This window comes from Pseudophryne corroboree, chromosome 5, assembly GCF_028390025.1.
Source record: "Pseudophryne corroboree isolate aPseCor3 chromosome 5, aPseCor3.hap2, whole genome shotgun sequence".
NCBI lineage: Eukaryota > Metazoa > Chordata > Amphibia > Anura > Myobatrachidae > Pseudophryne > Pseudophryne corroboree.
The window spans coordinates 780,257,132-780,280,522 of record NC_086448.1 but is presented as its reverse complement, the minus strand read 5'-3'; the positions used below and the strand labels follow the sequence as shown (position 1 = coordinate 780,280,522).

The window sequence follows — 23,391 nt, the reverse complement described above, 5'->3', positions numbered from 1 at the left end:
CCAGGCAGGAGAGGACTCGTCAGACTTGCCAGTGACATGGCCTGCAGGACTATTGGCATTCCTGGGGAAGGAGGAAATTGACACTGAGGGAGTTGGTGGGGTGGTTTGCGTGAGCTTGGTTACAAGAGGAAGGGATTTACTGGTCAGTGGACTGCTTCCGCTGTCACCCAAAGTTTTTGAACTTGTCACTGACTTATTATGAATGCGCTGCAGGTGACGTATAAGGGAGGATGTTCCGAGGTGGTTAACGTCCTTACCCCTACTTATTACAGCTTGACAAAGGGAACACACGGCTTGACACCTGTTGTCCGCATTTCTGGTGAAATACCTCCACACCGAAGAGCTGATTTTTTTGGTATTTTCACCTGGCATGTCAACGGCCATATTCCTCCCACGGACAACAGGTGTCTCCCCGGGTGCCTGACTTAAACAAACCACCTCACCATCAGAATCCTCCCGGTCAATTTCCTCCCCAGCGCCAGCAACACCCATATCCTCCTCATCCTGGTGTACTTCAACACTGACATCTTCAATCTGACTATCAGGAACTGGACTGCGGGTGCTCCTTCCAGCACTTGCAGGGGGCGTGCAAATGGTGGAAGGCGCATGCTCTTCACGTCCAGTGTTGGGAAGGTCAGGCATCGCAACCGACACAATTGGACTCTCCTTGTGGATTTGAGATTTCAAAGAACGCACAGTTCTTTGCGGTGCTTTTGCCAGCTTGAGTCTTTTCAGTTTTTTAGCGAGAGGCTGAGTGCTTCCATCCTCATGTGAAGCTGAACCACTAGCCATGAACATAGGCCAGGGCCTCAGCCGTTCCTTGCCACTCCGTGTGGTAAATGGCATATTGGCAAGTTTACGCTTCTCCTCCGACAATTTTATTTTAGGTTTTGGAGTCCTTTTTTTACTGATATTTGGTGTTTTGGTTTTGACATGCTCTGTACTATGCCATTGGGCATCGGCCTTGGCAGACGACGTTGCTGGCATTTCATCGTCTCGGCCATGACTAGTGGCAGCAGCTTCAGCACGAGGTGGAAGTGGATCTTGATCTTTCCCTAATTTTGGAACCTCAACATTTTTGTTCTCCATATTTTAATAGGCACAACTAAAAGGCACCTCAGGTAAACAATGGAGATGGATGGATTGGATACTAGTATACAATTATGGACGGGCTGCCGAGTGCCGACACAGAGGTAGCCACAGCCGTGAACTACCGCACTGTACTGTGTCTGCTGCTAATATATAGACTGGTTGATAAAGAGATAGTATACTCGTAACTAGTATGTATGTATAAAGAAAGAAAAAAAAACCACGGTTAGGTGGTATATACAATTATGGACGGGCTGCCGAGTGCCGACACAGAGGTAGCCACAGCCGTGAACTACCGCACTGTACTGTGTCTGCTGCTAATATATAGACTGGTTGATAAAGAGATAGTATACTCGTAACTAGTATGTATGTATAAAGAAAGAAAAAAAAACCACGGTTAGGTGGTATATACAATTATGGACGGGCTGCCGAGTGCCGACACAGAGGTAGCCACAGCCGTGAACTACCGCACTGTACTGTGTCTGCTGCTAATATATAGACTGGTTGATAAAGAGATAGTATACTCGTAACTAGTATGTATGTATAAAGAAAGAAAAAAAACCACGGTTAGGTGGTATATACAATTATGGACGGGCTGCCGAGTGCCGACACAGAGGTAGCCACAGCCGTGAACTACCGCACTGTACTGTGTCTGCTGCTAATATATAGACTGGTTGATAAAGAGATAGTATACTCGTAACTAGTATGTATGTATAAAGAAAGAAAAAAAAACCACGGTTAGGTGGTATATACAATTATGGACGGGCTGCCGAGTGCCGACACAGAGGTAGCCACAGCCGTGAACTACCGCACTGTACTGTGTCTGCTGCTAATATATAGACTGGTTGATAAAGAGATAGTATACTCGTAACTAGTATGTATGTATAAAGAAAGAAAAAAAACCACGGTTAGGTGGTATATACAATTATGGACGGGCTGCCGAGTGCCGACACAGAGGTAGCCACAGCCGTGAACTACCGCACTGTACTGTGTCTGCTGCTAATATATAGACTGGTTGATAAAGAGATAGTATACTTGTAACTAGTATGTATGTATAAAGAAAGAAAAAAAAACCACGGTTAGGTGGTATATACAATTATGGACGGGCTGCCGAGTGCCGACACAGAGGTAGCCACAGCCGTGAACTACTGTACTGTGTCTGCTGCTAATATATAGACTGGTTGATAAAGAGATAGTATACTCGTAACTAGTATGTATGTATAAAGAAAGAAAAAAAAACCACGGTTAGGTGGTATATACAATTATGGACGGGCTGCCGAGTGCCGACACAGAGGTAGCCACAGCCGTGAACTACCGCACTGTACTGTGTCTGCTGCTAATATATAGACTGGTTGATAAAGAGATAGTATACTCGTAACTAGTATGTATGTATAAAGAAAGAAAAAAAAACCACGGTTAGGTGGTATATACAATTATGGACGGGCTGCCGAGTGCCGACACAGAGGTAGCCACAGCCGTGAACTACCGCACTGTACTGTGTCTGCTGCTAATATATAGACTGGTTGATAAAGAGATAGTATACTCGTAACTAGTATGTATGTATAAAGAAAGAAAAAAAAACCACGGTTAGGTGGTATATACAATTATGGACGGGCTGCCGAGTGCCGACACAGAGGTAGCCACAGCCGTGAACTACCGCACTGTACTGTGTCTGCTGCTAATATATAGACTGGTTGATAAAGAGATAGTATACTCGTAACTAGTATGTATGTATAAAGAAAGAAAAAAAAACCACGGTTAGGTGGTATAATAAGATTTTACTTACCGATAAATCTATTTCTCGGAGTCCGTAGTGGATGCTGGGGTTCCTGAAAGGACCATGGGGAATAGCGGCTCCGCAGGAGACAGGGCACAAAAAGTAAAGCTTTTCCAGATCAGGTGGTGTGCACTGGCTCCTCCCCCTATGACCCTCCTCCAGACTCCAGTTAGGTACTGTGCCCGGACGAGCGTACACAATAAGGGAGGATTTTGAATCCCGGGTAAGACTCATACCAGCCACACCAATCACACCGTACAACCTGTGATCTAAACCCAGTTAACAGTATGATAACAGCGGAGCCTCTGAAAGATGGCTTCCTTCAACAATAACCCGAATTAGTTAACAATAACTATGTACAATTTATGCAGATAATCCGCACTTGGGATGGGCGCCCAGCATCCACTACGGACTCCGAGAAATAGATTTATCGGTAAGTAAAATCTTATTTTCTCTATCGTCCTAGTGGATGCTGGGGTTCCTGAAAGGACCATGGGGATTATACCAAAGCTCCCAAACGGGCGGGAGAGTGCGGATGACTCTGCAGCACCGAATGAGAGAACTCCAGGTCCTCCTTAGCCAGAGTATCAAATTTGTAAAATTTTACAAACGTGTTCTCCCCTGACCACGTAGCTGCTCGGCAAAGTTGTAATGCCGAGACCCCTCGGGCAGCCGCCCAAGATGAGCCCACCTTCCTTGTGGAGTGGGCCTTTACAGATTTAGGCTGTGGCAGGCCTGCCACAGAATGTGCAAGTTGGATTGTGCTACAGATCCAACGAGCAATCGTCTGCTTAGACGCAGGAGCACCCATCTTGTTGGGTGCATACAATATAAACAACGAGTCAGATTTTCTGACTCCAGCTGTCCTTGCAATATATATTTTTAATGCTCTGACAACGTCCAGTAACTTGGAGTCCTCCAAGTCACTTGTAGCCGCAGGCACTACAATAGGCTGGTTCAGATGAAATGCTGACACCACCTTAGGGAGAAAATGCGGACGAGTCCGCAGTTCTGCCCTGTCCGAATGGAAAATCAGATATGGGCTTTTGTAAGATAAAGCTGCCAATTCTGATACTCTCCTGGCAGAAGCCAGGGCTAGAAGCATGGTCACTTTCCAAGTGAGATATTTCAAATCCACCTTTTTTAGTGGTTCAAACCAATGAGATTTTAGAAAGTCCAAAACCACATTGAGATCCCACGGTGCCACTGGAGGCACCACAGGAGGCTGTATATGCAGCACTCCCTTAACAAAGGTCTGGACTTCAGGGACTGAAGCCAATTCTTTTTGAAAGAAAATCGACAGGGCCGAAATTTGAACCTTAATAGATCCCAATTTGAGACCCATAGACAATCCTGATTGCAGGAAATGTAGGAATCGACCCAGTTGAAATTCCTCCGTCGGAGCACTCCGATCTTCGCACCACGCAACATATTTTCGCCAAATTCGGTGATAATGTTGCACGGTTACTTCCTTCCTTGCTTTAATCAAAGTAGGAATGACTTCTTCCGGCATGCCTTTTTCCTTTAGGATCCGGCGTTCAACCGCCATGCCGTCAAACGCAGCCGCGGTAAGTCTTGAAACAGACAGGGACCCTGCTGAAGCAAGTCCCTCCTTAGAGGTAGAGGCCACGGATCTTCCGTGATCATCTCTTGAAGTTCCGGGTACCAAGTCCTTCTTGGCCAATCCGGAACCACTAGTATCGTTCTTACGCCTCTTTGCCGTATAATTCTCAATACTTTTGGTATGAGAGGCAGAGGAGGAAACACATACACCGACTGGTACACCCAAGGCGTTACCAGCGCGTCCACAGCTATTGCCTGCGGATCTCTTGACCTGGCGCAATACCTGTCCAGTTTTTTGTTGAGGCGAGACGCCATCATGTCCACCATTGGTCTTTCCCAACGGGTTACCAGCATGTGGAAGACTTCTGGATGAAGTCCCCACTCTCCCGGGTGAAGATCGTGTCTGCTGAGGAAGTCTGCTTCCCAGTTGTCCACTCCCGGGATGAACACTGCTGACAGTGCTATCACATGATTCTCTGCCCAGCGAAGAATCCTTGCAGCTTCTGCCATTGCACTCCTGCTTCTTGTGCCGCCCTGTCTGTTCACATGGGCGACTGCCGTGATGTTGTCCGACTGGATCAACACCGGTTTTCCCTGAAGCAGAGGTTCTGCCTGGCTTAGAGCATTGTATATTGCTCTTAGTTCCAGAATGTTTATGTGAAGAGACGTTTCCAGGCTCGTCCATACTCCCTGGAAGTTTCTTCCTTGTGTGACTGCTCCCCAGCCTCTCAGGCTGGCGTCCGTGGTCACCAGGATCCAATCCTGTATGCCGAATCTGCGGCCCTCCAATAGATGAGGACTCTGCAACCACCACAGAAGAGACACCCTTGTCCTTGGAGACAGGGTTATCCGTAGGTGCATCTGAAGATGCGACCCTGACCATTTGTCCAACAGATCCCTTTGGAAAATTCTTGCGTGGAATCTGCCGAATGGAATTGCTTCGTAAGAAGCCACCATTTTTCCCAGGACTCTTGTGCATTGATGTACAGACACCTTTCCTGGTTTTAGGAGGTTCCTGACAAGCTCGGATAACTCCTTGGCTTTTTCCTCCGGGAGAAAAACCTTTTTCTGAACCGTGTCCAGAATCATCCCTAGGAACAGCAGACGAGTTGTCGGCATTAACTGGGATTTTGGAATATTCAGAATCCACCCGTGCTGTTTTAGCACTTCTTGAGACAGTGCTAATCCCATCTCTAGCTGTTCTCTGGACCTTGCCCTTATTAGGAGATCGTCCAAGTATGGGATAATTAATATGCCTTTTCTTCGAAGAAGAATCATCATCTCGGCCATTACCTTTGTAAAGACCCGAGGTGCCGTGGACAATCCGAACGGCAGCGTCTGAAACTGATAGTGACAGTTTTGTACAACGAACCTGAGGTACCCCTGGTGTGAGGGGTAAATTGGAACGTGGAGATATGCATCCTTGATGTCCAAGGATACCATAAAGTCCCCCTCTTCCAGGTTCGCTATCACTGCTCTGAGTGACTCCATCTTGAACTTGAACTTCTTTATGTACAGGTTCAAGGACTTCAGATTTAGAATAGGCCTTACCGAGCCATCCGGCTTCGGTACCACAAAAAGAGTGGAATAATACCCCTTCCCTTGTTGTAGAAGAGGTACCTTGACTATCACCTGCTGAGAGTACAGCTTGTGAATGGCTTCCAAAACCGTCTCCCTTTCGGAGGGGGACGTTGGTAAAGCAGACTTCAGGAAACGGCGAGGTGGATCTGTCTCTAATTCCAACCTGTACCCTTGAGATATTATCTGCAGGATCCAGGGATCTACCTGCGAGTGAGCCCACTGCGCGCTGTAATTTTTGAGACGACCGCCCACCGTCCCCGAGTCCGCTTGAGAAGCCCCAGCGTCATGCTGAGGCTTTTGTAGAAGCCGGGGAGGGCTTCTGTTCCTGGGAAGGAGCTGCCTGTTGCTGTCTCTTCCCTCGATCTCTGCCTCGTGGCAGATATGAATAGCCCTTTGCTCTCTTATTTTTAAAGGAACGAAAGGGCTGCGGTTGAAAAGTCGGTGCCTTTTTCTGTTGGGGAGTGACTTGAGGTAGAAAGGTGGATTTCCCGGCTGTAGCCGTGGCCACCAAATCTGATAGACCGACTCCAAATAACTCCTCCCCTTTATACGGCAAAACTTCCATATGCCGTTTTGAATCCGCATCGCCTGTCCACTGTCGCGTCCATAAAGCTCTTCTGGCCGAAATGGACATAGCACTTACCCGTGATGCCAGTGTGCAGATATCCCTCTGTGCATCACGCATATAAAGAAATGCATCCTTTATTTGTTCTAACGACAGTAAAATATTGTCCCTGTCCAGGGTATCAATATTTTCAATCAGGGACTCTGACCAAACTACCCCAGCACTGCACATCCAGGCAGTCGCTACAGCTGGTCGTAGTATAACACCTGCATGTGTGTATATACTTTTTTGGATATTTTCCATCCTCCTATCTGATGGATCTTTAAGTGCGGCCGTCTCAGGAGAGGGTAACGCCACTTGTTTAGATAAGCGTGTTAGCGCCTTGTCCACCCTAGGAGGTGTTTCCCAGCGCTCCCTAACCTCTGGCGGGAAAGGGTATAATGCCAATAATTTCTTTGAAATTATCAGCTTTTTATCAGGGGCAACCCACGCTTCATTACACACGTCATTTAATTCTTCTGATTCAGGAAAAACTATAGGTAGTTTTTTCACACCCCACATAATACCCTGTTTAGTGGTACCTGTAGTATCAGCTAAATGTAACGCCTCCTTCATTGCCAAAATCATATAACGTGTGGCCCTACTGGAAAATACGGTTGATTCGTCACCGTCACCACTGGAGTCAGTGCCTGTGTCTGGGTCTGTGTCGACCGACTGAGGCAAAGGGCGTTTCACAGCCCCTGACGGTGTTTGAGTCGCCTGGACAGGCACTAATTGATTGTCCGGCCGCCTCATGGCGTCAAACGACTGCTTTAGCGTGTTGACAGTGCACTATCCCGTAGTTCCATAAATAAAGGCATCCATTCTGGTGTCGACTCCCTAGGGGGTGACATCCTCATATTTGGCAATTGCTCCGCCTCCACACCAATATCGTCCTCATACATGTCGACACACACGTACCGACACACAGCAGACACACAGGGAATGCTCCTAACGAAGACAGGACCCACTAGCCCTTTGGGGAGACAGAGGGAGAGTTTGCCAGCACACACCAAAAGCGCTATATATATATCAGGGATAGCCTTATAATAAGTGCTCCCTTATAGCTGCTTTGTTATATCAAAATATCGCCATAAATTTGCCCCCCCCTCTCTGTTTTACCCTGTTTCTGTAGTGCAGTGCAGGGGAGAGACTTGGGAGCCGTCCTGACCAGCGGAGCTGTGAGAGGAAATGGCGCCGTGTGCTGAGGAGATAGGCCCCGCCCCTTTTCTGGCGGGCTCGTCTCCCGCTATTTAGAGAAATCAGGCAGGGGTTAAATATCTCCATATAGCCTCTGGGGGCTATATGTGAGGTATTTTTAGCCTTTATATAGGTTACATTTGCCTCCCAGGGCGCCCCCCCCCAGCGCCCTGCACCCTCAGTGACCGCGTGTGAAGTGTGCTGAGAGGAAAATGGCGCACAGCTGCAGTGCTGTGCGCTACCTTTAGAAGACTGCAGGAGTCTTCAGCCGCCGATTCTGGACCTCTTCTGACTTCAGCATCTGCAAGGGGGCCGGCGGCGCGGCTCCGGTGACCATCCAGGCTGTACCTGTGATCGTCCCTCTGGAGCTTGATGTCCAGTAGCCAAGAAGCCAATCCATCCTGCACGCAGGTGAGTTGACTCCTTCTCCCCTCAGTCCCTCGCTGCAGTGATCCTGTTGCCAGCAGGAATCACTGTAAAATAAAAAACCTAGCTAAACTTTTTCTAAGCAGCTCTTTAGGAGAGCCACCTAGATTGCACCCTTCTCGGCCGGGCACAAAAATCTAACTGGAGTCTGGAGGAGGGTCATAGGGGGAGGAGCCAGTGCACACCACCTGATCTGGAAAAGCTTTACTTTTTGTGCCCTGTCTCCTGCGGAGCCGCTATTCCCCATGGTCCTTTCAGGAACCCCAGCATCCACTAGGACGATAGAGAAATACAATTATGGACGGGCTGCCGAGTGCCGACACAGAGGTAGCCACAGCCGTGAACTACCGCACTGTACTGTGTCTGCTGCTAATATATAGACTGGTTGATAAAGAGATAGTATACTCGTAACTAGTATGTATGTATAAAGAAAGAAAAAAAAACCACGGTTAGGTGGTATATACAATTATGGACGGGCTGCCGAGTGCCGACACAGAGGTAGCCACAGCCGTGAACTACCGCACTGTACTGTGTCTGCTGCTAATATATAGACTGGTTGATAAAGAGATAGTATACTCGTAACTAGTATGTATGTATAAAGAAAGAAAAAAAAACCACGGTTAGGTGGTATATACAATTATGGACGGGCTGCCGAGTGCCGACACAGAGGTAGCCACAGCCGTGAACTACCGCACTGTACTGTGTCTGCTGCTAATAATATATAGACTGGTTGATAAAGAGATAGTATACTCGTAACTAGTATGTATGTATAAAGAAAGAAAAAAAAAACACGGTTAGGTCACTGGTATATACAATTATGGACGGGCTGCCGAGTGCCGACACAGAGGTAGCCACAGCCGTGAACTACCGCACTGTACTGTGTCTGCTGCTAATATATAGACTGGTTGATAAAGAGATAGTATACTCGTAACTAGTATGTATGTATAAAGAAAGAAAAAAAAACCACGGTTAGGTGGTATATACAATTATGGACGGGCTGCCGAGTGCCGACACAGAGGTAGCCACAGCCGTGAACTACCGCACTGTACTGTGTCTGCTGCTAATAATATATAGACTGGTTGATAAAGAGATAGTATACTCGTAACTAGTATGTATGTATAAAGAAAGAAAAAAAAACCACGGTTAGGTCACTGGTATATACAATTATGGACGGGCTGCCGAGTGCCGACACAGAGGTAGCCACAGCCGTGAACTACCGCACTGTACTGTGTCTGCTGCTAATATATAGACTGGTTGATAAAGAGATAGTATACTCGTAACTAGTATGTATGTATAAAGAAAGAAAAAAAAACCACGGTTAGGTGGTATATACAATTATGGACGGGCTGCCGAGTGCCGACACAGAGGTAGCCACAGCCGTGAACTACCGCACTGTACTGTGTCTGCTGCTAATAATATATAGACTGGTTGATAAAGAGATAGTATACTCGTAACTAGTATGTATGTATAAAGAAAGAAAAAAAAACCACGGTTAGGTCACTGGTATATACAATTATGGACGGGCTGCCGAGTGCCGACACAGAGGTAGCCACAGCCGTGAACTACCGCACTGTACTGTGTCTGCTGCTAATATAGACTGGTTGATAAAGAGATAGTATACTACTAATATTATATACTGGTGGTCAGGTCACTGGTCACTAGTCACACTGGCAGTGGCACTCCTGCAGCAAAAGTGTGCACTGTTTAATTTTAATATAATATTATGTACTCCTGGCTCCTGCTATAACCTATAACTGGCACTGCAGTAGTGCTCCCCAGTCTCCCCCACAATTATAAGCTGTGTGAGCTGAGCAGTCAGACAGATATATAATATATATAGATGATGCAGCACACTGGCCTGAGCCTGAGCAGTGCACACAGATATGGTATGTGACTGAGTCACTGTGTGCTGTGTATCGCTTTTTTCAGGCAGAGAACGGATTATAAATAAAAGTGGTGGTCACTGGTCACTATCAGCAAAACTCTGCACTGTACACTACTGAGTACTCCTAATGCTCCCCAAAATTAGTAAATCAAGTGTCTCTCTAATCTATTCTAATTCTAAACGGAGAGGACGCCAGCCACGTCCTCTCCCTATCAATCTCAATGCACGTGTGAAAATGGCGGCGACGCGCGGCTCCTTATATAGAATCCGAGTCTCGCGATAGAATCCGAGCCTCGCGAGAATCCGACAGCGTCATGATGACGTTCGGGCGCGCTCGGGTTAACCGAGCAAGGCGGGAAGATCCGAGTCGCTCGGACCCGTGAAAAAAAACATGAAGTTCGTGCGGGTTCGGATTCAGAGAAACCGAACCCGCTCATCTCTACCAAGAAACCATAGTCACTCAGGCGTGAACTGACCACACGGGTAAAACAATGGAGGTAGGGTGCTAGGGGCTATTCCCGTACCATCCCTTATTTCAGCGTCACGTCCTGGTGCTCTGGACTTTCTACGCAACATCTCTCTAGTTCTGAGCATCAGGAACGTAACACCCAGTGGCCCAGTGGTTATTTAACTTCTCCCGAGGGCAGCAGTGGACTCTCCTTCAGTTCCGGTGGAATCATCTGATGCACCAGCTTTCCATTACCTTATCCCTAATCCCTAACCGTCCCCCTAATGCCAAAACCTCATCCCCACCCACCCCTGCAGCGGCCTAACGCTAACCTCCGCCAGTGCCTAACCCTAACCTTCCCGGAGGCGCCTAAACCTAACAGTCGGTACTTTGAGAACATCGATCTTTCACATGGGAACATCTCAGATGTCGACATTATGAGGATGTGGAGATGATGAAAGATGTCGATATTCTATTATTGACACTATAAATATCAGCATGGTAACTGTCAACCATGTGACCGGATACCCTTAAATCCAATCCCATCTATCCTGGGAGAGAAGTATGAAAAATGTTATAACTCAACATCAAAAGTTTTAGACAATTATTTTATTATATTTTGGGGTGTTTAATGCAAACAACCGTTGGTTTAGGATGTAGCCCCAATTATACAAAACACTTCTTTATAATGTTCATTCAGTAATAGCTATGGGTCTTCCAACCTGTGTCGGCACCTGTACAGTAGATGGCACTGCACAGTGCTTTTACCAACACAAGGGGGTATATTTACTAAAAGTCGATTTGGGTCGATGTTGATAGATTTTTGATCGATGTTGGGTTGATTTTTGATAAATTTTGTGTTCCAGGGCCTAAATCACACATTTACTAACAGATGTTTTTTGACATCCTTTTTTTTTTTCTTCAAAAAAGTAAAAAAATATCTGTTAGTAAATTTAGGGGTACATTTAATAAAAATCGATCTGGGTAAATTTTTGGTCGATTTTGTGTTTCAGGGTCTAAATCCCACATTTACTAACAGATGATATTTTTATTTTTTTAAAAGGACGTAAAAAAAATATGTTAGTAAATGTAAACTGAAACACAAAATCGCTCAAAAATCTACACAACATCGTCCAAAATTAACTAGTAAATATACCCCCTGGTAGGTGGCAAGCATCTTTTTGCCTTTTGGCTCTAAGAACACTAGATAAATCCGAAGAGCCTCCTAATATGGGGCCTTATTCAGGGCGCATCGAAAACGTGATGCAACCACAATTTTTGGAATTGGCCCGCAGCAAGCACGCGCAGGTCCTGTCTCGGTTGGCTCGCATTAACTGCAAATGCCTCTGCCTGATTGACAGTCCGAGGCCTTTGCAGGGGTGGTGTGGGGAAAACGGGGGCGGGTCAGCAGCAAACAAAAAGATGGTGGCAGGACTCATGACTTCGCAGTCAGGCTGCGCCGGCAGGAGGCTTCCATAGTTTCTGTGACCGCGCACTAATTGCGTACCAGAAAGACCATGACTTGGCTAATATTTCGGGGTTTTTTTTGTTTTTTTTTCAATATTTTCGGAACTGCTGTATGAAAATATGCCAATACCGCAGTAGACAAGTCACACACTTTTTTTGTGCAGTAAATTGAAGTAAAAGCAGCAATTTCCATGAACAAAAGACAAGTGAAACACTGGTTACTTGTAGTGCTCATGTGATAGAAAGAGGATGTTCAGGTATTTTGCTCTAATAACAGGTAGATGAGTCACAATCTTTCTGGCAAATAAATGCCCTCAGAATGGATAAAAAAAAAAATTGTAGACAATATATACAGATACATTACTTCCGGAAAAATGGAACGCAAGGTGGAACAAAAGCTGGCTTCCGGCCCTGGAATGGGAAATCAGTGGTTTCATTGCCACACAAAGGCAGAGCTCAAACAATTAAACAATTCATAACCACGTTTAAATAGAAAACCCAGTGAGAAGCATGGCAACTACACTTGAAAAGGATCTCATGATGTGAAACGCGTTGTGTGGTATAGTGTCCAAACCTGTGCCAAATTTCTGGAACTTTGGTGTTTCCCACCTGTTTGCACTCACCACCTGCCTTAAACGGAATGATAGGGTGACCATTGTCCAATGTTTTATACTTCTTCTCTGTTTTATGTATATCTGTACCTACCTTTTGTATGTTTTAATAAATGTGTCTTAACCCTTTATACATTTGTTGTCCTCCTTATCATGGTTAAACATCTGTGATAAGGGAACACTTTTTAAACATATTGAAGGTACAACACCTGTGTACAGTATATACAATGAAATCTGTAAATATTGTCTACAATTTTTTTTTTTTAATACATTCAGAGGGTATTTATTTGCCACAAGTGTTGTGATTCATCTACCTGTTATTAGGGCAAAGTGGGGGGAATTCAGACCTGATCGTAGATGTGCTAAATTTAGCACATCTTCGATCAGCCTTCCTGACATGCGGGGGGGGGGGGGGGGGGGGCACCCAGCACTGGGCTAGTCCGTTACGCCCTGCCCCGTTGCACAAGTACAAAAGCATCGCGCGGCGGCAATGCTTTTGTACTTGAAGAGTAGCTCCCCACCAGCGCAGCTGCTACACGCTGGCAGAGAGCTATCCGTCACTTCGAGGGTCGCAGCGGCTGCGTGTGACGTCACGCAGCCCCCACGGCTTACCACCCCCAACGGTCCGGGCACACCTGCGTTGCCCAGACCGCACCTCCTAAATGACGGCCAAATGCCGCCGGCCCACTGCCTCCCGCCCAGCGAACGCCTCTGCCTGTCAATCAGGTAGAGGCGATCGCAGGGCTGAGACAGCCGTGGGCTGTCTGGCTTGCGCCGGTGCAGTGTGTTGCCGGCGCATGCACAGTTCAGACCTGATTGCTGCTGTGCGAAAACGCACAGCAGCGATTAGGTCTGAATTAGGCCCAGTATCTGAACACAATCTTTCCATCAAATACCGCAGGAGGTGTCTTGTGTAAAAAGAGTCCTCCTGCTGGTTTCTCTGATGCATCTGTGTAAGAGGTTGTACAAGAGGTTACTATGAAAACCCCAGAATTATGACTAAAGGTGGGTACACACTAGGTGATGTGCTCTATGAACGACGTCGCCTAGTGTTTCCCCTCCTGGGCCGGGCGGTCAGCGGCAGTGCATACACACTGAGCGATATGACGACCCATGCTGGCAGCTCTTGGACGACAGTCCAAATTGAGCTGCATGCACGGCCGACAGCAAGGGTCGTTAACGACCCGCGAGGCCGCGCATCGCTTGGTGCCGTCGGCATACACACTTGCCAAGAAAGTGAATGATGTCGCTCAGGAAGAGTGAAAATGAGCGACGTGTTCACTTTCTCGGCAAGTGTGTATGCACCTTAACGTTATTTGAAAAAGCAAACAAAATAAACACATTAACAAACAAACAAATAAATATTAATGAGAAATAATTATCAACCACAAGGGTAAGTTTGGTGTTACAGTTACAGCTTCTCTCACCATTAAGGGTTAACTATCTGGCAGAAACTTGCAACAATGTCACGACAATGTGTAAGAAACAGTAACTCTGGTTACCATGGCTACTCTACTATATTACACTGTTAACGACACAAAAATATTACTTTTGACACCACATTGTGATCTGGTCTTTGTTTTTTTTATTTCTTTTTGTATACTGTACTGTGTAAAATTTTTGAAGGAATTTGGGAGAGGTAAGTGGGATGGATATTAGATACTAGATTCATCTATGGACTCTAGAACATCATTTTTTGGGGGGGAAAAACCCCTACAGAATTGCTAAATGTACTAGAGGTCTACTGCAACCGATTTTAAATCGATGTTAAGTTTCTGGGGCTAAATCACACATTTACTAACAGGCAATTTTAGATAATTGATTTGTAAGTGTTAGAAAAAGTGCGATTTAGCCCCTGAAACACAACATCGATTTAGATCAATTTGAAATTGATTAGAATCAACCTTTAGTATATTGGGGGTCATTCCGAGTTGATCGCTCGCTAGCAGTTTTTAGCAGTGGTGCAAACGCTAAGCCGCCGCACTCTGGGAGTGTATTTTAGCTTAGCAGAAGTGCGAACAAAAGGATCGCAGAGTGACTACAAAAAAAAAATTGTGCAGTTTCAGAGTAGCTCCAGACCTACTCCTACCTTGCAATCACTTCAGACTGTTCAGTTCCGGATTTGACGTCACAAACACGCCCTGCGTTCCCCCAGCCACGCCTGCATTTTTCCTGGCACACCTGCGTTTTTTCGAGAACTCCCTGAAAACGGTCAGTTGACACCCAGAAATGCCCCTTTCCTGTCAATCACTCTGCGGTCAGCAGTGTGACTGAAAAGCGTCACTAGACCTTGTGTAAAAATACATCGCCCGGTGTGAAAATACGTCATGCGTGCGCACTGCGCCGCATACGTATACGCGTAGAAGTGCCTTTTTTTGCATCATCGCTGCGCAGCGAACATTTTCAGCTAGCGATCAACTCGGAATGACCCCCCTTTACTCCTATGACTATAGCAAATGTAACGATGCAGTGATTTTTTTGTATAGATGAGGCTTATTCTGATCAGTAAGATACATGTGAGCACAGATGTTAGAGACATACTGCAGGGGTCATTCCGAGTTGATCACTCGATAGCTACTTTTTGCAGCGCTGCAATCAGATAGTCGCCGCCTACAAGGGAGTGTATTTTAGCTGTGCAAGTGTGCGGACGCCTCTGCAGTCGAGCTCTGCAAAAACATTTTGTGCAGTTTCTGTGAGTAGGTCTGAACTTACTCAGCAGCTGCGATCACTTCAGCCTGTCTGGTCCCGGAATTAACGTCAGACACCCGCCCTGCAAACGACTGGACACGCCTGCGTTTTCCCAAACACTCCCAGAAAACGGTCAGTCGACACCCATAAACGCCTTCTTCCTGTCAATCTTCTTGCGATCGGCTGTGCGAATTGATTATTCGTTAAATCCATCGCTCAGCAACGATCCGCTTTGTACCCATACCACGCGCCTGCGCATTGTGGTGCATACGCATGCGCAGTACTGACCTGATCGCTGCGCTGCAAAAAATGTCAGCGTGCAAACAGGTTGTAATGACCCCCTGTATATACTACACATATCCATATTAGATTTTTCCCCCCAATAAATATATATTTTTCGCTAACAAAACGTATTGCAGGGGAAATACAGGCCAATGTAAAGAATTAAGAAAGCCTGATACATCATGGTCATTGCGGAAAACCTTGCAGCATCGATATCAATCATCTTACCGTCTTCTGAGTCTATCATGCTGAACCACACCGGGCATCGGACAAAGGCCACTGTGCCGACAAGCGCAGACAGCCAGCAGGTTATGTTATCCCACATTACAGGGCAGCCTGAAAAATAGACAGATATTGCTCTGTTTAGTTGCATGGTATAGGACGCTGGAGGACAATGTATTGTGGGATGATATTCCAAGTTACATTTTAGAAATATTGTAAACGTAATTGTCTATTAAGCCAGAAATACAAGTTATCTTATACAGTATGCCAGAGTTATATCATTAACCCAAGGTCAGCGATGTATCAGAAATTAAAATATTTGATCATGATGGAGGTGAGAGGTAGCGTTCCAAGAGGAAGACTAGCAATAGAAAACGTGCACAATGAGGGTCATTCTGAGACCTGTTACACCAAATCGGAGTCTGAATTGTCAGTTCTTCAGTAACTACCGTACATGAGCATACTGCTACATTTTATTACAATTAACAAGATTGTGCAGTACTTTACTAGAGTGAATTTTACCAAAAGATGGCTTCATAATTATACCAGCTATACTGTACAGTATTGACACACTTGTTATGCATTTGTTAGTCACATGTTGACAGTGGTGCAAGTAGAAAAAATGTCTTATAGGTACTGCGTGCGTGCAAAAATGGGTGTGGCCAAATGGCACATGGGGCATGGCAAATGAAAATGGGGGCGTGATACACATATGGGGGGCCAGATACACATATGCCCTCACAGTGCCAGATATGCCCCCACCGTGCCAGATATGCTCCTACTGTGCCAGATGCACAAATGCCCCACGGTGCCAGATGCACAAATGCCCCACGGTGCCAGATGCACAAATGCCCCATGGTGCCAGATGCACAAATGCCCCACAGTGCCAGATATGCCCCCACAGAGCCAGATACACAAATGCCCCCACAGTGCCAGATACACATATACCCCCACAGTGCCAGATATGCCCAATCACTCCAGATATTCCCCCACTTTACCAGATACACATACCCCCACAGTGCCAGATATGCCCCCACAGTGCCAGATATGCCCCCACAGTGCCAGATACACATATGCCCCCAGAAAACCAGGTATGCCCCCACAGTGCCAGATATGCCCCCAGAGTGCCAGATATGCCCCAGCAGTGCAACTCACCGTTGTTGCTGCTGCCTAGGGCTGGCACTGTCTTCTGCTGCTGCTGGGGAGAGGAGAGCGCAGCACATGCCCCTCCTGCCCCTCTCCTGCCCTCAGTCCAGTCTCCACATCCTCCTGCGGCGCCGCCGCCGGCATTCTGTATATTAGATCTGGCGCCGGCCCGCGAGCCAATCAGGGCTCCCTGTCCCGCAGAGGTGGCTCCTGATTGGCTGCCGGTCCGCGAGCTCTGATTGGCTCACGAACCGCCGTTTCAGTGCATGCCGCCAGACTCAGGAGACTCAGGCAGGAGAGGGGCAATAGAGGAGAGGCGCATGCTGCGAGTGTTAGATTCGGGTGTGGTGTGTTCAAACTGAAATCTAAATTGCAGTGTAAAAATAAAGCAGCCAGTATTTACCCTGCACAGAAACAATATAATCCACCCAAACCTAACTCTCTCTGCACATGTTACATCTGCCCCACCTCCAGAGCACATGGTTTTGCCCATCTGCTAACAAATTTGCTGCTGCGATCAACTCTTAATTACCCCCTCTGTCTGTAACATGGCAGTTAGGAGCAGATTGGCTGGTACTCTGGGCCTAATTCATGTTTTTATAGCTGGGCATACACTCAGAGCCGGCGCAAACCACTCAGCAAAGGGATGCAGTGCAGGGAGGCGCCAGGAATGGAGAGGCGCTCTCCCTGCTCTGCATTCCTGTACTGAGCTGATGTCCCCTTGCTGCTGCTGCTGCGCCAGTCACACTCTATGACAGGCAGCAGGGCCAGCGCCAGCAGCATGAAGCCTCCTCTCCCACTCCCCTGTGTCAGTGCAGTGTGCTGACCTAAAAGGGGATGGGGATACACGGAACTGGTGGGCGGAGCTACACGGGACCAGGCTGAACAGGAGGATGATCTACTCCAGACTTCCTTAGGTAAGAGGATTGAAAGAGTGAGTGAGTGAAAGTGTGTGTGTATGTATGTATGTATGTATGTATGTATGTATATATGTATGTGTAATATATGTGTGACTATGTATGTGTGTAACGTATGTACAGTATGTGTGTGTGTATGTGTGTGTGTGACTATGCGGCATATTGTGTGTAGGCGTCACTGCTACAGGGGGTGTTGCGTGTGTAAGCGTCATTGCTACAGGGGGTGTTGCGTGTGTAAGCGTCATTGCTACAGGGGGTGTTGCGTGTGTAAGCGTCATTGCTACAGGGGCTGTTGCGTGTGTAAGCGTCACTGCTACAGGGGGTGTTGCGTGTGTAAGCGTCATTGCTACAGGGGCTGTTGCGTGTGTAAGCGTCACTGCTACAGGGGGTGTTGCGTGTGTAAGCGTCATTGCTACAGGGGCTGTTGCGTGTGTAAGCGTCACTGCTACAGGGGGTGTTGCGTGTGTAAGCGTCATTGCTACAGGGGGCGTTACGTGTGTAAGCATCAGTGTTACGGGGAGTTACGTGTGTGAGCGTCACTGCTACAGAGGGCGTTGCATGTTTGTAAGCGTTACTGCTACAGGGGGTGTTGCGTGTGTAAGCGTCACTGCTACAGGGGGCATTACGTGTGTAAGCGTAACTGCTACAGGGGGAGTTACGTGTGTAAGCGTCACCGCTACAGGGGGCATTGGGGGTAATTCCAAGTTGATCGCAGCAGGAAATTTTTTAGCAGTTGAGCAAAACCATGTGCACTGCAGGGGAGGCAGATATAACATGTGCAGAAAGAGTTAGATTTGGGTGGGTTATTTTGTTTCTGTGCAGGGTAAATACTGGCTGCTTTATTTTTACACTGCAATTTAGATTGCAGATTGAACTCACCACACCCAAATCTCTCTCTCTCTGCACATGTTACATCTGCCTCCCCTGCAGTGCACATGGTTTTGCCCAACTGTTAAAAAATGTCCTGCTGCGATCAACTTGGAATTACCCCCATTACGCGTGTACACTACGTTACATGTGTAAGCGTCACTAATACGGGGGCTTTGTGTGTGTAAGCATCACTACTGTAGGGTTCATTACGTGTGTAAGCGTCACTGGTACAGGGTGCGTTACATGTGTAAGCGTCACTGGTACAGGGGGCGTTACATGTGTAAGCGTCACTGGTACAGGGTGCGTTACGTGTGTAAGCGTCACTGGTACAGGGGGTGTTACGTGTGTAAGCGTCACTGGTACAGGGGGTGCATTACATGTATAAGCATCACTGGTACAGGGGGGCGCTACTTGTGTATGCTGTGTTACGTATGTAAGCGTTACTAGTACTGGGATGTTACGTGTGTAAGCAACACTACTATAGGGGGCGTTATGTGTGTAAGCGTCACTGGTACAGGGGGCGTTACATGTGTATGCTGTGTTACGTGTGTAAGCGTAACTACTACAGGGGCTTTACGTGTTTAAGCGTTACTGGTACTGGGATGTTACGTGTGTAAGCAACACTACTATAGGGGGCGTTACGTGTGTAAGCGTCACTGGTACAGGGGGCGTTACGTGTGTAAGCAACACTACTATAGGGGGCGTTACGTGTGTAAGCGTCACTGGTACAGGGGGCGTTACGTGTGTAAGCGTCACTGGTACAGGGGGCGTTACGTGTGTAAACAACACTACTATAGGGGGCGTTACGTGTGTAAGCGTCACTGGTACAGGGGGCGTTACGTGTGTAAACAACACTACTATAGGGGGCGTTACGTGTGTAAGCGTCACTGGTACAGGGGGCGTTATGTGTATACGTGTCACTGCTTTGTAAAGTATGGGAGGGCATAACAAGAGAAAATTGTTCCTTGAAAGGGATCAGGGAACCAAGAAGTAACCTCTTTGTGGGGGCACTCTTAAACAAATATTTAATTTAAAACGTAACTTTTATTAAGTCAAGGATTAAAAAACTAGATATAATACTTAGCCTTTTCCAAACATGAAAAATATATATAGAATAATTAAGTATAAGAACAAATTAAATATACTCAAAAATTGAGAGTTCTTGGTCTTTTCTAATCAGGCCACATAGTGTGAATCGCCCATAGGTGAAAATATATAGTGTCTTGTGAGAAAGAACAAAACAATCAAAATATTCGTGTAATTTCTCTTGGTACAATTAAATGTTAAGAAAAATGGTCGGACAGATAATCATATTCTGACCTAACGGCAAGTAAAGAAATTCATAGCGGGACATCCAGGTAGCAGCTTATAATTCTTTAAGAAAAAGATAGTGTCTTGCACATTAAACTAAACCGTAATACATGTCACTTCTTATTGTAGTGAGATTGTCATAAATATTGTGACTGAAGATATATATTCTCAAATATCTATAGGTGAATAATATCCTTATATATATGAGTAAAACATGCATTCACTGAAGACATAATTAATTGTTTTCACTAATGAGAAAAAAGGAGAGAAACATATAGACAATTCCTGCGGATCAACGTAATCATATGATTATCTGTAAGAGACCAATTGATTTAGGAGTATAGATTGATAATTTTTACAGACAACACGAAGAAGGTAATATCTGAACAATGATAGTAATCATATGATTATCTGTGAGAGACCAATTAATTTGAAAGTATGAGTTGATAATTTTTACAAACAACACAAAGGAGGTAATATCTGAACAATGATAATCTCCCTATGAATCAGACCATGAAACATGGTCCTGCAATCAATATAAGGAGTCCAAACACTCCATGAATTGTTACTGTTTGTTCTAAAGTAAGAGATGTAACAAAAAATCTATTCCAAACAAAAAGAGATAACATTAATTAAAGTTTATCTGTAACAAATAGCAGGATGCAAATATAAACTCACCAGAGTATGTTTCTAGCAAGAAAAAGCTCCTAAATGCATGATAGGGAGAATAATAATCGATCTCTTTAGCATGGTAAATTGTCTAAGTAGTCTCCCGTTTATAGATAGTAAAAGAGCCCGTACCATATGTCAGGCCAACCTCTGCTGCCTTCCCATGTGTGTGCGGACACACAGTGAATGAGAGGTGAGAGAGCCGGTCCGACGGTAACGGGCTGAAGAAAGAAAGAAGTGGTTCGTCTGTCACCCGCTGCGGCACCCTGCAACCCTGTTAACCGTAGTCAGCGCAGAGTGAGCAGGAGTAGCCCGGCGGGTGATGAGAGTTCACTGAAATACCTAATGGGGAGGGCACAAATTTATAGTTTGCAGGAGGGCGCCGAACACCCTAGCACCGGCCCTGCATACACTATACAGTTATCTGGCAGATGATCTGCCAGATCTGGCTGGTTGGAATGAAAATCTGGTAATGGATGAAAGCAAATGACAGGGTGGCACTTGCTGGGGGGCTGATAAGGGCCAGATGATTCTTTTTTTTTTGTCATTACAACTTAGTTAGTAGTAGGGTGAGGGTCAGGCTGCTTTGGCGGTCTCGAAGGCATCCGGACTGACACCCCAAATGAAGGGGGCAATGACATGATATGGGTGGGGGGGCAGCGGCCAATAATGTGCCTGACCCCTAAATTCGGCCCTGCTTAGCCCCGATGTTCCTCATTTTTGCCTGTCAGCTGCAAATGTGTACACAATTGTGAGTGGGTGCGTGATGCCTCCGGTGGGTGTCTCTTTTCATTTCTGAGTGGCAGCGTCACTTGCTAACATTGGGGGTTATTCTGACCCGATCGCTCGCTGCAGTTTATTGCAGCGCAGCGTTCGGGTCGGAATTGCGCCGGCGCATGCCGGATGGCCGAAGGCCGTCGTTCAGTAGCGAACGCCTCTGCCTGATTGACAGGCAGAGGCAGTTGCAGGGCGGGAGGGGGCTGGACGGCGGCGTAAAGACACGGTTTAGGGGGTGTGGTCCGTCCAACGCAGGCGTGGCCGGACTGTTGGGTGGGCGTGCCACGGCGGCTGCGTGACGTCTCACGCAGCCGCTGCGGCCAGTGGCAGCGACAATTAAATCCCGGCCAGCCGCAGGAGCTGCGCTGGCCGGGAGTTACTCCACAAATACAAAAGCATCGCCGCTGTGCGATGCTTTTGTATTTGTGCGGGTGGGATGCCGGCACTGACATGCGGGGCGGACTAACCCTGTGCTGGGAAGATGATCGTAGCTGTGTTAAATGTAGCACAGCTACCCCACTCCTCTCCCATCTACATCTCTGACCTTATCTCCCTTTACCCTCCCACCCGTCCTCTTCGCTCTGCTAATGCACGCCGACTCTCCTGCCTACGGATTACTTCCTCCCACTCCTACCTCCAAGATTTTTCACGTGCTGCACCACTTCTTTGGAATTCCCTACCTCTCCCCCTCAGACTCTCCACCTCTCTACAAAGCTTCAAACGGGCTCTCAAGACACACTTCTTCACCAAACCCAGCCAAATCTCATCCTAACCCTCTGTTCTACGCTCTCTATGTACCCCAACTGTGTCACCCCTGTCTGTCTACCCCTCCCCTTTTAGAATGTAAGCTCTCACGAGCAGGGCCCTCTTCCCTCATGTGCTTATCCTTTCTTACTTTAATAATCTTCAACTGCACCAATTCCATCAGTCTTCTGCCACCTGATACTTATTCCAGTGTCATCTGCTGATGTAACTATGTTTATATACCCTGTACTTGTCCTATACTGTCATCAACTGTAAATTGCTGTTTTCCTGTTTGATTATTTGTTTATGTACTCTGTAATTGGGCGCTGCGGAACCCTTGTGGCGCCATATAAATAAAGGATAATAATAATAATAGCTATGATCAACTCGGAATGACCCCCATTATCAGCTCCATAACCTAGATAATCGCACTTGCTAATGCATTAGCGTACAAATAGGAATTAGGCCTTTTATCTCTCTCCACTTTATCACTCTCCAAGGCTTAGTACACCTCCCCCTAAGAATGGGCACAACTATCGATATTATCAATCTACTGTATTAATATTCAACAGCCACCCCTATAGGCCCATGCACTACATGACAGAACTTAATGTATCAGGAGCTTAACCTCCAGTGCTTTACATTCTGCATTTGGGGCTCACTCAGAGGTGTCTAGAGAGGGGGGGAGAGGGTACAAATTACCCAGGCCCAGTTCTGATGGAGGGGCCCAGTGAGGTCCCAGTGGGGGCCCCCGGGCCCCCTCCCCCTTACATGGCAGCAGCAGCTGCAGCTTTTCTCCTCAGCCCAGCACACGCTGCTGTGTACTGGGCTGCAGTGTGGCCATGGAGGCATTTCAAATACCATTTTGTTCAGTATTCTTTTCTAAGGGTGCATGACCACACCTCCTGTGATTAGGCCACGCCCCCTGAAAAGTTACTGGGCCCAGGCAGGCACACCTCCTGTGATTAGGCCACTCCCCCTGAAAAGTTCCTGGGCCCAGGCAGGCTCTCTACTGCCCTGGGCTCACTGCATCCTATCCTAGAACCATTGTGATTGTTGTTATTGTGTTACCAGGGGAAACACACTGTTCATCAGTGGAGTAGCAACAGCCCCC

The 23,391-nt window shown here is 46.8% G+C and overlaps 1 protein-coding gene across 5 annotated transcripts in view; it reads right to left on the bottom strand.

Moving 5' to 3' along the window:
- The window catches only part of ADCYAP1R1 (ADCYAP receptor type I), a 483,354-nt gene that overhangs the window by 148,606 nt on the left and 311,357 nt on the right, over window positions 1-23,391 (bottom strand). For all 5 annotated transcript variants that reach the window (XM_063924333.1, XM_063924332.1, XM_063924334.1 and 2 more), the window contains one exon: window positions 15,850-15,957. In XM_063924333.1, the coding sequence (XP_063780403.1) occupies window positions 15,850-15,957 (108 nt within the window). The remainder of the gene's footprint in view (window positions 1-15,849; window positions 15,958-23,391) is intronic.